Source organism: Perca fluviatilis, chromosome 9 (assembly GCF_010015445.1).
Source record: "Perca fluviatilis chromosome 9, GENO_Pfluv_1.0, whole genome shotgun sequence".
Classification (NCBI taxonomy): Eukaryota; Metazoa; Chordata; class Actinopteri; order Perciformes; family Percidae; genus Perca; species Perca fluviatilis.
Window position 1 is genome coordinate 13,014,117 of NC_053120.1, and position 13,240 is coordinate 13,027,356.

Below are 13,240 nucleotides of genomic sequence, written 5' to 3' on the forward strand. Positions count from 1 at the left end.
ACTATTAATCTCGTACAATATACAGAATAACGATAGCACTGATACTTTACTAACATTAGCTTGCATATGTTTGGGAACCTGATAGCTGATATTAGCAATGAAATGGTACCAAAATAACGTAAAACTATTATTACACTGGAAGGAACACTCACAGACGAAATTGTACTTATTGGAATAATACGGCCACCGTAGGAGTTAGAACGCACTCGGAATGGGAGGGGCTAGAAAGTAATATTCAGTTGGTTGTCATATACAATTTCACCGCTTACACAATGTAGCTTTAATAGGTAATTTCACTTCCTCTAATGGGTGTCCTTGTGATTTTTAATGATATTGTTTTATAGATGCATAATAAAGGCACAAAGGGAAGTCTAATTTTAGACGTGTTTTGTTTGATTGAGTGGATCACACATAATAATGATGACTTATAGCTTGTGCCACTGTCCACCCACACTTCCCCCATTGTTTTCATGAAATTTTGATTTTCCTACTCCAGTAACTGATGAAGATGGTAGCGAATGGTACACTGAGCTCTAGGCTTCAAAATAATTTATTCAGAAAGACATGAATAATGGCAGAGATGCTAAGGCCAAACTCCACTGGAAAAGCGTTTTGTCATTTATTTCACTGCATGATAAATATTGTATAGTTTGGCATATTGTATACTTAAAATATGGGCAATATTTCAGGCCCAAACTAATTGCATAATTGGTTTCTGCATACTAGTACCAGTGCTTCTGCCCCAATTTATGCTACCTAAAAGGTGATTAGTATAGCGATCGACAATCTTTCTGTTATTGTTCTTAAATCAGTCTGTGCATGTTTAGGTACAGCACAGCCAGGATAAATCAGGCTTAGTATCCTTCCCCACTTACTGTACCTGAAAGGTGGATCATTTTACATTACATCAGCAAATAAGGAAGCAAGTAGTATTGCAATGGTAGTTGTATATGCTAAGTTAATTGCAGAAAATCTCAGTGAAGATCCTTGTACAAGGAGTAACAATTGTTCCATCTACCCAGGGTGGAAATGATGTTAACAGGATGGCAAATGTGTAGCTATTTGCATAGCATTTCAACCGATTTGCACACAGTGATGCACTGCAGGCTGGTGAATACTGTGCAAAAAAATTCAAGTTATTACCTGAGAGCCTGTGTTTGTAGTGTAAAACCACATTAAGAGTCTGGCAGTCCGTGCATACCTATTGGACCATGTGACTGTTGTGGTGATAGAGAACTTCATATCACTGTTTACCGTTAAGTAATTAAAACAAAATAGGGAGAGCGTCATGAATCTTATTCGTTGTCCTCTGTGTTTGTTCTGTCCCCCCCCTACAGTAGATTTGAATAGAGGTAACATGACCCAGACAGCCATTGCTTAGTCCAGCAATGAAAAAGAGCAAACACATGAGAAAGCAGGAGGATACAAATAAGGGAGAGGAGAAAGGAGTTTAAGGATAAGGCATGAGGAATCAAAAGAAACATGTTAAAACGAGGAATTCTAACAGTGCAGAGTGAGGGTGTTTAACTAACATACAAGGTGTGAAAACTCTGAGACTGTGCATGAGAGAAAGAAAAGGAGATGTATGATCATCTGCTCTCAATATGTGAGTGTGCATGTTGTCTAAGAAGCTTTCCTGGCAAGCTTTTGATAGGCCAGTGATTTGTGCTGTGCATGGTTTGAGCCACCTGTCACACACACACAAAGTCTGGCTCAGACCAAATATGGACAACAGTGTTTTTTTGGATCTATTTGAGATTCATTGTTGCAATTTCCAATGAAAAAATAGCAAATTGTCAACAACATTAGCTGTTTTCCATCAAAGTGTGTTTGACACCCACTTGGAAATGGAATCGGAGTAAAAAAATTACAAAATCTCCTTGATTCAATTTATACTCAAGAAGTAGAAGTTTTGTATGAATGTAGAATCGTCACATATAAAAAAATACAGGTTTTGTAATATACATTTTGGTGTACTTCACTGACAGACTACAGCAGCTTACACTGCTCATTAAAGTACAGGATAGAGTGCCAGTATTACTTCTATAATGTGAATAATAACTATTGTAATGCTAATCATTTTAGACCATGCAGTTGTGTTTTGTGCGTGTGTAGGAGTAGCACTCCGCTGGCTGGCAGACATGGGTTTCATCCTCTGCTCTCTCTCTGTAGCATATATCACTCTATCAGTAGGTCAAGGACACAATTACTGCCGGTAAGGAGGCCGTGCAGAGGGGCCGTATTTGTCCCATAATCCCATTCCATCCCATATCCCCCCCCCTCCCCCCTTCCCCCTCACAGAGTTGAAATGATAGCTAACTGTTTCACCTTTCCTCAGTGGCCCTGTTTGTATTTGTAAGCCATCTCATTTATGACTGCAGGAGAAAAGAAAAGAGTGTTTGTGTAATGGATGAACAGGTGTTGGAGTAAACACATTCTCCTTCCCTCTATTTCTTCTTCGCCTGTTGGCTTTCTCGCCATACACTTCCATCCCCTTGTACACTTTCCACTGTAGAGAATATGATACGTGTAAGAGTGACTTACAGAGTGCAGCAGAGGAATTAGAAATATCTTAAATGGCAAACAAGCTGACAGATAGAAGGGTCAAAACAACGCCTAGGCCGTTTTGAAAGGCAATTTGCAGTCTTTTTTATTCGCTGGAAATTGATAGTAGAAGCTGTGAGTGGAAGGACAGTTGCTGCAAAAACAGGGATGCGGTTTGCCATTGCATTGAAATCACAGTATTCTGACACTTGTGGCTCTTAAGTAATCTTATTTCACCTTTGTGGGATGTTTGAAAAACTTAGAGTGCTGCAAGGATTCAGTATCTTGTTTAAAGACACTAAAGCAGGGTGGATGCCATCTGGAGGTCATCTGTTTGAAGTCTAATTCACTATTCACCCAAACGGCTGCCCAAAAAACAGAGTGGTTCTGTCATTTGACACCCGTAGCACATAGCCAACGCAAAAGTGATACAATTGCTGCTTTTCAGGAACACTGACTTTTACCAATGCTGGAAAAATAACGGTGGTGTAACTTTTGTGGGTTTTTGTTGACGAGATGAAGAATAAAACAAACACCTTTCCCCCTATAGTACATTTTGGCTAAATGGCTGCACTTTAGTCTGAAACACTGTAGTTGTACTTTAGTTTAAGAAGCCTTCAAGAATAAGTGCTGCAGCACTCAGTGCCACAATGCTGCAGGTGTTATAAGTGCATAGCAAATAACAATTCTTTTTTTTTTTAGAGAGAGAGAGAAAAAGGAGGATGGAGGGAGAGTATATTATCTCGAAGACGTAGGTATTCAGCTGACCGAATCGAGTTCAGTAACTCGTTAAACCACAGTTTTTTTTTAAAGTTAATTTTTTTCCGAAAAAAAAAACAACACAATTTGTTAAGGGGCAGCTATCCCATTCCTTATGAAGTCCATCCTGTCAGGGTAGTTTGCTTCAATACCACAGGCAGGTACCGGGAACCTTTTTCATAATGGAAAACCAAAAAAGTCGAGGTGAGTCAAGCAGGTATCATGTAATGGAAAAACGCCAAAAGTAGGCTGGTGCTGGGGTATTGACTGGCTATGCTGGAAATTGTACCTTCCTTAAGTGTTCAAACATGCAGAGGGATCAGGGCAGTATAGCACAGCATGGAACAGAATGACATGCTAATTACAGTATATTATAGAACAGCTTGACATAGAGGATCATATTGTAGAACAGGCTTGAACAGGAAACCGCTTGTCCTTCTGCTTCTGCCCACATACTGTCCAGGTTCTCCATCTAATCACTCATGAAGACACGACAGGTGTCTCTTTAAATGTGTAATGATATTTTAAGAGGTTTATGGTAACTGTATCTATCTCTGTAATGGTAAGAGGGAACGAAATGTAGCTCTGTTTGTCTCAAAATATAACAATTTAACAGTCCTACAATTTGCAGTTTGTTGGTCTGGTTTTAGAGTGTTTGCTCACACTGTCTTTTTACTTAGCCCAGTGGCTGTTTGAAACACTTGTGAGTGTCGATTAGCTATTACGGAAGTGTTAATTAGGAAGCTGTTGAAATAGCTTAGTGGGAATCTCAATGAAACAAAGTGGAACATCGTAGAACAGCGTGAAGGGATGTAATGAAATTAAAACCTCATCATTAAACATGGAATGTAAAAAGGACATAGGGCGAAACAAACAGGAATATCATAAAGACGTGCAGCATGGTGTGCTCAACTGGTAAATTGTGTGGCTGAGAAGAGATGCAGGATTGTTTGGACTCCTAAAAATAGTCTTTAAGTGTCTTGTAATGTGCCAGTGCTGTGCGAGACAAACATTTAGCTCAATTTCAGTACAAAATAGCATATGGACGAGTGATAAAACACCACCAGAGAGAGAATAAACACTGTGGTGGCATAATTTAACCTTGTCTGACTGTCACAAAGTACTCTGCAATGTCAGTGTCTGTATCCTGTGCTGTACAGCAGTAACTATGGCCCAGTTTTGACCTGGTTTTAAAATCTGATCTGAGTGATCGGATCACAAGTGGACAGCTCTAGGTACGTGTGTTCCCACCTGGCAGTAGAAATGCGTCCTTAGTGACCACTTGTGATCGGATCTCACTACCCCGCTCTATATGCACATCATTTCCATTTGCATATAGTGTGTGTGTGTGTGTGTGTGTGTGTGTTTATGAATGTCAGTTGTTACTCTCCCATAAATCATACATTTTAAACGTGCAATGACTTGAAAAAGTGCTGCCCACAGTCAGTGTGCTGACATAAAGATGACGGGCGGCAGGAGAGAAAGACGTTTTTAAAAGTCTCCGCGTGCCTCAGCTCTCAGTACGTTTGTAGCTTCTAACTGAATCTCTATGGTTTAAAGTTTAGTTTCTATATTATATCTGCTTTATTTTACTTTTATGTTCACTTATAGGAGTCGCGTTAACGTTACTGCTGCTGAAGCCTCAAAATTTACAGATTTTGCCTCTTCATAATAAAAGCATTTAAATAAGAAAATAACAGGGAACTTTTATTGTAAAGAATTTATAGGAAATGCATCCGTTTCACAGCCTTTTTAGTAATATTGGTGAATTTGGGGACGTTTTATGAAACTAAAAGCAAAATGTAAAAATGCCTTTTCCATGGCAACCACACTGCACAGAGCTTCTGACTGCCAGGCATATAAGAGCAGGAACAAAAACACTGACACATCACCACAGTATGATGATAATAACATCCAAAACACACCATTCCCTCAGTGGTTTATCTTACATTAGAAATACTTTGAATGAGTAGTAGTTCCGCTCACAGTTGAGTAGGTAGTCTTTAATGTGGCCAAGGACACATTCCCGTTCTCACTGCTAAAAGAATGTGGATAAACATGCGGCCTAGACACCTCCAAATGCGATCGGATCTCAATGCGTCCTGAGAGTGTTTGACCTGTACTTGGAGCTGTCCACTTGTGATCAGATCACTCAGATCACTACCAGGTGGAAACTGGGTATATCATTTAGTGGGGTAAAAAGCTGGAAGCAATTTCTTGTAGGGCTGGGCGATATGGACCAAAAAGTCATATCCCGATATATTTTGGCTGAATATCGTACACGATATATATCGCGATATTTTTTCCGGCAGTGAGAGCAAATGTTCAGTCAAAGCCCAAATCAAATATGACATGTCACAAGTAGTTTCATAGAAACAGTTGCAAAATCAAATAAATAATAAACCGGTTTCTTCACCTGGTTCATGATTAAATGCTCAGCTGTTCAAATAACAATAAAATGTAAACCTAAATACTGTATAACAGGAGTAACTTTTTTGAAATCAAAGCTCCATAGGCTATTTGTGATTCGTTCCAAAGGTCAATTAAGCTTTTGATATTAATATAATCTACTTTGTTCAATGTAATGCCTCATGCCTGTAAGCCTAGGTTATAGTCCCATTCTTCCACTTGATACTGCTTCCACTTAAGTAAACTAAAAGATGAACTATCGACTACAAAACAAAGAAATTTATTATGATCGGTTCACAGATCTGAGTTCAAACGGAAACTTCACCCTTCTGACTAAGAGTTTCTGCTTCAAGGTGAAGTTTAAACAGACTGAAATGCCCGCTCATTCCTCCACTATTTATTTCTGTATGTATTTAAGCCGTTACATGTAATTTTAACGGGCACTGAGCTCCAGATCCTGCAGCCGCAGACGGCTCGCCCCGCTGTAGCTTCTTTCCGTCCGCTCGCCGGCAAACGTAGTGGAACTTTCCGACCGATATCGACATACAGTTCGTACTGGACTACGGTAAGATCCTACCGGTCACAACTCTGTCTTTGGCTGGTCCGATCTGGATCAGGCCGGGACCGCGGCAGCGGCGAAGCTGTGTTTTGCCGGGGAAGAGACGCCTGCGGCCGGCCACGGGGCTCTCCGGCTCCCGCGCGCCGGAGCTCAGATTGCTGGTCAGGCGGATATATAATCATAAAACACATTGTCACCTGTTAAATGTTATCCATGCTGTTTGTTCTTTTCATTTCCTCTATCGAACATAATTAAGCAGTACAAAAGTCCGGCATCTTTAGCGTTGATCTGAATGCTTCGGACCCCTGTTCCAAGATGGCGGCGGGTTTTGACGTATGTTTAGAACACTCCGGCGACATATCTATGGGAGCAAGGATCACATTTGAACTATATCGATATATGCGATATGGTCTAATTCCATATCTCATTTTAAAAATATATCGATATATTTGTTTATATCGATATATCGCTCAGCAATTTCTTGCAAACTTTCTTGTTGCTTGTCTTCTTACCCATTACTGGAATTGTTGGGTCTTTGTAAATTACAGAGTGTGGTCTAGACCTATACTATCTGTAAAATGTCCTGAGATAACTGTTGTTATGATTTGATACTATAAATAAAATTGAATTAGGTTTTTATTTTGTCTATCACATTTTATATTAGAATTCTAGTTAATACAAGAGCTCACAAACCTGCATTGTGGCCAGAGAAAGAAAGGATGAAAAACAAGAAATTTGATACAGTAGCAACACAGTGTATTAAGGGAATAGAAACATGCAAGCATTGAAACAGCGGGATAAGCAGTACTGTAGAAGAAGAAGTACTGTAGAAGAAGAAACGGAGCTTTGGTTGGCAATAAAGCACTTTGCTTAAATCCTCACACATTTATACGGACATGCTTTGATCTAAATAGTTTAATCCTATTTAATTCTTAATGTATTGGCCTTGATGTTAAATTGTCTAAAGCCCTGTATTGTAATGGCACAAATGTGTTGGCATGGTAATGTTTGGAAAACCTCTTAAAACTTTGTTCACTTGGGGAAAAACTATAATCTTTTAAGTCATTTTTTACTGTAATTGAGTCCTTAAAGTCTTACTTTTATTAAAATAAGTAATCAATTCTGCAAGTGTGGTAAAAGTAAGTCAACCTGTTTTCAAAGTAAATCAACTTGTTTGATTCTAGTGCAGAAACCTACCTTATATTGTCAATTTCTATTGGTTTTAAAATTCTCACTGCACAAGCGGAATTCTCACTTGTTTTTAAGAGAATAATGTAAAGACTCAAAACACCTCTTTTCTCTCTCTCTCTCTCTCTCTCTCTCTATTCTCTCTCTCTCTCTCTCTCTCTGTCCCTCTCAGCGATTGCAGCTCGCTCTGATTTTAAGGGCGAGCGAGCTTGACCCTCTGCGTGGGCTGCCTTGCATGACCTTCACTGATATGGGACATGCCTGCTCCCTGTACACGAGTGGGCTGAATGGTGGTCAGAGAGACAGAAAAAGAGAAACATTTATTAGAAAACCTCATAATTGTTTGACGACTTAAGGTAGATTTTTTTGTTTTGTCATTATATAAATGATGTGATAAATGGGATTGGAAATGTTTTCTGTCCAGGCGGAAATGTCAAACCTGCTTTCACTCTTATGTGAAAGGTGATCATTGTATCACCATGAGTTGATGCATTACAATAATGCCAAGTTCATTTCTTTGGTTTCCTCTTTTAAATGGAAACATTAAACCTGGTCAGCATTAGCTGATGGTGAATTAAAGCACATGTTTTTGGCAAGATTAGCAGACAGTACAGAACCATCACATCCTCCCAAATACTAACCAGTTCTTGAAAGCTTGATTTCACTTTTATTTCATTTTGTTTAAATTCAGGCCAATTTATGAGGCCTATTTATTTGTTTTGAACTAGCTATTGAAAATGCATGCAATTCACATGTATTTACTAAATTTCAACGGTTTTAATAGATTTGGACGGTAACATAATGAGAGAAGGGTTGGGAATAAGTGGACAAGACAAAGTAAGGAGGGAGAGAATGCCTCCACATTATATAGACATGATCATGGTGAATTAAGTGTGTTCATATCTGAGGATAAAACAGTTTGAAATATTCATCATACTGCTGTAGACTGGCCATTACATCTTGTCTCTGGTAGCACTCAACAAGAATTGCTCCTCTATGCTGAAGTGACCTTTCCTGTGACACAGAGTTTAGACTGTGGCCTGCAGGTTATTTTTTTTTTTCTTTTCTGTTTTTTGTTACTCACTGCTCAGTACTTGCACCTACACTGTGCTCCTGTTCGATCTGGAACTGTTTAACAGGTTGTGACTGCACTGGATCCACAAGGTTGCTCATATCACAAGAGCATACCTAAAAAAAAACACTTGCTGTCAAGCTCTGAACAGTTTGTGCTCTCAGTTACTTGTGTGCAGTAGAGACTCTGTGTACCTACAGTGAAACCCATCAGGAAGGTACCAAGGCTAACAGAGTTAGCAGTGGAGTTCATAACACACTCAGACAGGAACTGAGGATCTCTTGCTGAGCTTTCTTCAGGACAGTGGACTACACTTTTACTTTAAAAAATAAATTCCACATTTATTACTTTGCTATGCAGCTGTGTGTGTGTGTGTGTGTGTGTGTGTGTGTGTGTGTGTGTGTGTGTGTGTGTGTGTGTGTGTGTGTGTGTGTGTGTGTGTGTGTGTGTGTGTGTGTGTGTGTGTGTGTGTGTGTGTGTGTGTGTGTGTGTGTGTGTGTGTGTGTGTGTCCGTTGTGGATTGGAGTGCAGTGTTGTGGGCTGCTGTGATTATGAGCCTGACAGGATGGAAAGCTTTTCATCTTAAAAATACATAATTACCGGTTAGAGACAAATTACTGCAGTTGGTGAAGTCTCCGATCAAAGAGTTTACCATGAAGGAAAAGGTTTTCTCAAGTGTCGAAAAATAAGGTATGATGGGCAAAAAAATCCATTATATAACATTTACCTAAACTCAAGTTGTCATAGTGCATATTTGAATACTTCTAATCAGAATAATCACATAAAATACCCCAAAGTGCTCGTGATAGATTTTGAAATTCTCTTATAATATATCTTATGAATAATAAAAAATATTTATTTATTTATTTATTTTGGTCACACTAAATACGTAATTTGAAGACATCACTATGGAAACTTATGACAATTGTCATTATTCTTGACAGATTTAAAAATATGTTTCATAAGATTATAGTTAAGATTTTGGTCAAGCTTTTGAACATTTGGTTATTCAGGCTACTTGATGATCTCTAGGCTCAAGTCTTGTGTCTCTCTTTTTGTCTCTTTACAGGAAGTCCACGAGATTCTGAAAGAATATGAACTGAAGTACTGCTTTGTGGACCGTAACAAAGGCACAGGTAAAACTCGCACCTAACCAGACATACAGACACAAATGCACTTGTAATCCTACACCTGTGAGGACCCTGACCAACATAATTCATTTCCTAACCCTAACCTTTAACAATCACAACTAAATGCCTAACTGTAAACCAAACCTGAATTCTAACCCCAAAATCAAGTCTTAACTCTTAACAGCCCTTTGGAGAATCTGGAGGAACATCCGACATGTCTCAGGCTAAAACTTGGTCTTCACAAAGATAGACATAAAAGAACACACACACGAACAGCTATGTCATATCTGTCATTACCCATTTGTATTTATAGTTATATGGAACATAGTGCAGTATTGATATCTAGAGCGGACGCATGACTAAAACACTTGTTATATGACGTACTGTATGTAGGTTTAGGACTACTGGAGGACTTTGGACTGTCAGTTACATGTACAAATGTGTTTCTGAATTGACTCAAATAAATGAAATTCAACCTAAATTCTAATATTAAAGGTAGATTTAATTAGAAATACAATTTAGTTAGCTAAAATTACACTAGCTAAAATGGATAAAACGGATGCAGTCTAATACAACAGTCCTGCTATGCATGCTTGATTCAACTGTAGGATCATTTTGGAGGATGTAGTTTGTTTCAATTTAACATCACCAAAAACTACAGCCTCCAAAATGTCCATATAGTTAAATCAACACCTCTGTTAAACGGTTCTAACAACAAAAACATTAAAACCTTTTTTCCTTGTTTGAATAGAGGGCCTAAAGATAGTGTGTCAGATGCTATACTGATTGTAAAGCCCCTTGAGGCAAAATTGTGATATTGGGTTATATATATATATATATATATATATATATATATATATATATATATATTATATATATATATATAATTGACTTGACTTCTACACAGAATTTATTAATTATTACTACTTCTATTATTCATTCATGGATTTCTGTATTTTTTGTGCCATATCTTGCCTTTCACTGGGAGGAATCTAAGTTTCTTTAACAACATCCTTTGGAGTTGAAGTTTAAAAGGATTGATGGGTTCTGCAGGTATAGATACTTAAAAACAGCATAGCTGGTTAGTGGAAGCGATTGCAAAATGTGTTGGTTGATTTGAGCGTAAGCGGACTAGCATGAGGAGTCAGTGATGGGTTCAGTTTAAGTGGTTGTACAATAAAGAAAAGAGGTTTTTGAAGCATGGGATTGGCAGCATGGTGCTCAAGTTAAAATGGAGGAAATTAAAATTGTAAAATCAGTTTTTACAGTCTATGCACAAATTATGGTTTCATAACACGTGCGCAAACTCACAGTGATTTTGATCTTCACCACTACATACCTAAATTAACTCTTAACCATGTTTTAGACACGTCAATTATAGTTTTATTCTGTCTGTAAATTTTCTTTCACCCCTCTGTGTTACGAAATTCACATACATCACACACTACACACACACACACACACACACACACACACACACACACACACACACACACACACACACACACACACAGCAGCCCCCCTTGCCCCTAGAGTGTCTCCCTTTCCAGGGAAATCTTACATAGTGCCTATATTTAGTCCGTGCGGTCAGCCAAGCACCTGAAACATAATGCTTTTAGAAAGCAGAGGGAAGCTGTAAACAGCTGAGATATCAAAGCACCCGTCTGTCCAAAAGGTTAATGGGGTTTAGGAGCAAATGAGCGCCTGAGGAAACACCGGCCCTCATCGGACCGACAGCCACGGTACTTTACTAATTAGCCCGCTGTGGTAGCGTTGGGCTCTGATGTGCTGAGGTTGGTGGAGTAGGATGGGAATCCAGCACCAAGAACATCAGGTTGTTGAAGTTAAGGTTTTCCTAACAAACCCACAGTGATGGCATTACATTCCCTCCCTCTTCCTCCTCTCTCACTTTATGCTCTTTATCTCTCTCTCAGAGCCAACGATCTGCAGAATTTCACTACAACCAAAGACTTCAAGTAGAGGGAAATAACCTGCACACTATTAACTCTCCATGACACATTGTTGGCCATCCTGGCTTTGTCATTTTTTTTTAAAGATTTTCTCCTACTGTACAACACAAGGCCACTATTATCAAATATTTCCACTTCGGAGAGCATTTTCAAATGGAAATGGAAAACAATTCTTCAGTATGTTATAACTTATTTTACTGCAGTAGCCTTACTTGCAGAAAACATTTTATGACCTTGGACATTAAGCTAAACCACTGTTTATCAGGGAACAATTGAGACCTTTTTGTTTACCTTTCAGTCTGCTGGAGCTGCACTGTTGGCTGTTTCTTGTGGACAAGCTCCTGCTGGAACAACCGCTAAACTTAGTGACACTGCTCATTAACACTTTCACCCTAATGAAATAAGTACAAATGGGATTTTTTGAGGTGGGATGCTGCCTCAGCGGGCAGGATGGACACTGTTCCCTGAGTTGGTGTTAAGTGTGCATGTACTGTATGTGTGGTGGGAGATCCCCGACAGCTTCAGTTAGAGGTGTGGAGGATTGATTTCAGGCCTCTGTAACTTTTCACTGTGTGTGCGTGTGCACTGAAGGATAGAATATTTTTCTTGATCCGGTAACCCCCGTGGCTCGTCGCCTCTTCACTTACTCCGAACACCACACAGACCTCTATCCAACCTCATGTGATTTACCCTTGTGTTTATGTACGTGTGCTGATGTATACGTGTGTGTGTGTGTGTGTGTGTGTGTGTGTGTGTTGCCATTGGATCAGTTTTCATGGCAGCTGGATATCATCACCCCAACCAAGTGTTCACAGTCTGACTCACTCTTTCCCTCTGTGTCTTTGTCTCTTTTACCTTCTATGCCTCTGAAAGTCTCACGGCTTTAAAAAAAGAAATAAGATTTTATGTTTCTTTCCGTCTCTGCCACCATGCAACAGTTTATACATTTGAAGAGAAGCACTCTGTGAAACGGTTTTAAGTGAATGAGCTGAAAAGTGTTAAAGTTCAGAATGTGAAGCTTTTAAAGCCCAGACCCTCAGCACTGTTGGGAACACATTGTGTATATTTTTTCTTTGTTTACCCAAGGGAAAATATGCCAACACTGTATATGGAGATCCACAGTCTCATACAGACTCAGGCGTATTGTTTTGACTATTTTCACTTGAGTGAGGACAGTAACTCAGCAGCAATTTTACTTGTGAAACAGAAAAATTTAATTATGGCAAGAGTACAATGGCAAGTTGTGAGATAATATTGTTGATAATGTGTTTTTCTCATTGTTAATTTCTGAAAGTGTAAATACGAGAGCGTTCCTTCGCTTCATTTTTTTTTAATATGACTTTCATGTCTCAAAGGCTTGCTTCTTGTGTCTCTGCCTCTCTGCTTCATTGATATCTATTTCAGCAAAACCTTTTTTCTTTTGCACTGTGCTCTTACCACTGAAGTATTTCTGATTTGCACTTAACAGAGATCACTTGTAAATCACAGTGTGTGCACTACCCTGGCATCCTTTTTCATAATTTTGAGTTTTTGTTGGTGGTACTTTTTTACTCTTATGGCTGTTGTGTTTGCGAACACTAACCACACAGCATTTCCTCATTTCCTGTTT

General features: G+C 39.0%; 1 protein-coding gene across 2 annotated transcripts in view; it reads left to right on the top strand.

Moving 5' to 3' along the window:
* Positions 1-13,240, top strand: part of raver2 (ribonucleoprotein, PTB-binding 2) — a 94,878-nt gene that overhangs the window by 8,549 nt on the left and 73,089 nt on the right. For both annotated transcript variants that reach the window (XR_005640174.1, XM_039810256.1), the window contains exon 2: positions 9,601-9,667. Coding sequence is in view for 1 of the 2 variants with exons in the window: in XM_039810256.1 (XP_039666190.1) it covers positions 9,601-9,667 (67 nt within the window). In the remaining variant the exon portion in view is untranslated. The remainder of the gene's footprint in view (positions 1-9,600; positions 9,668-13,240) is intronic.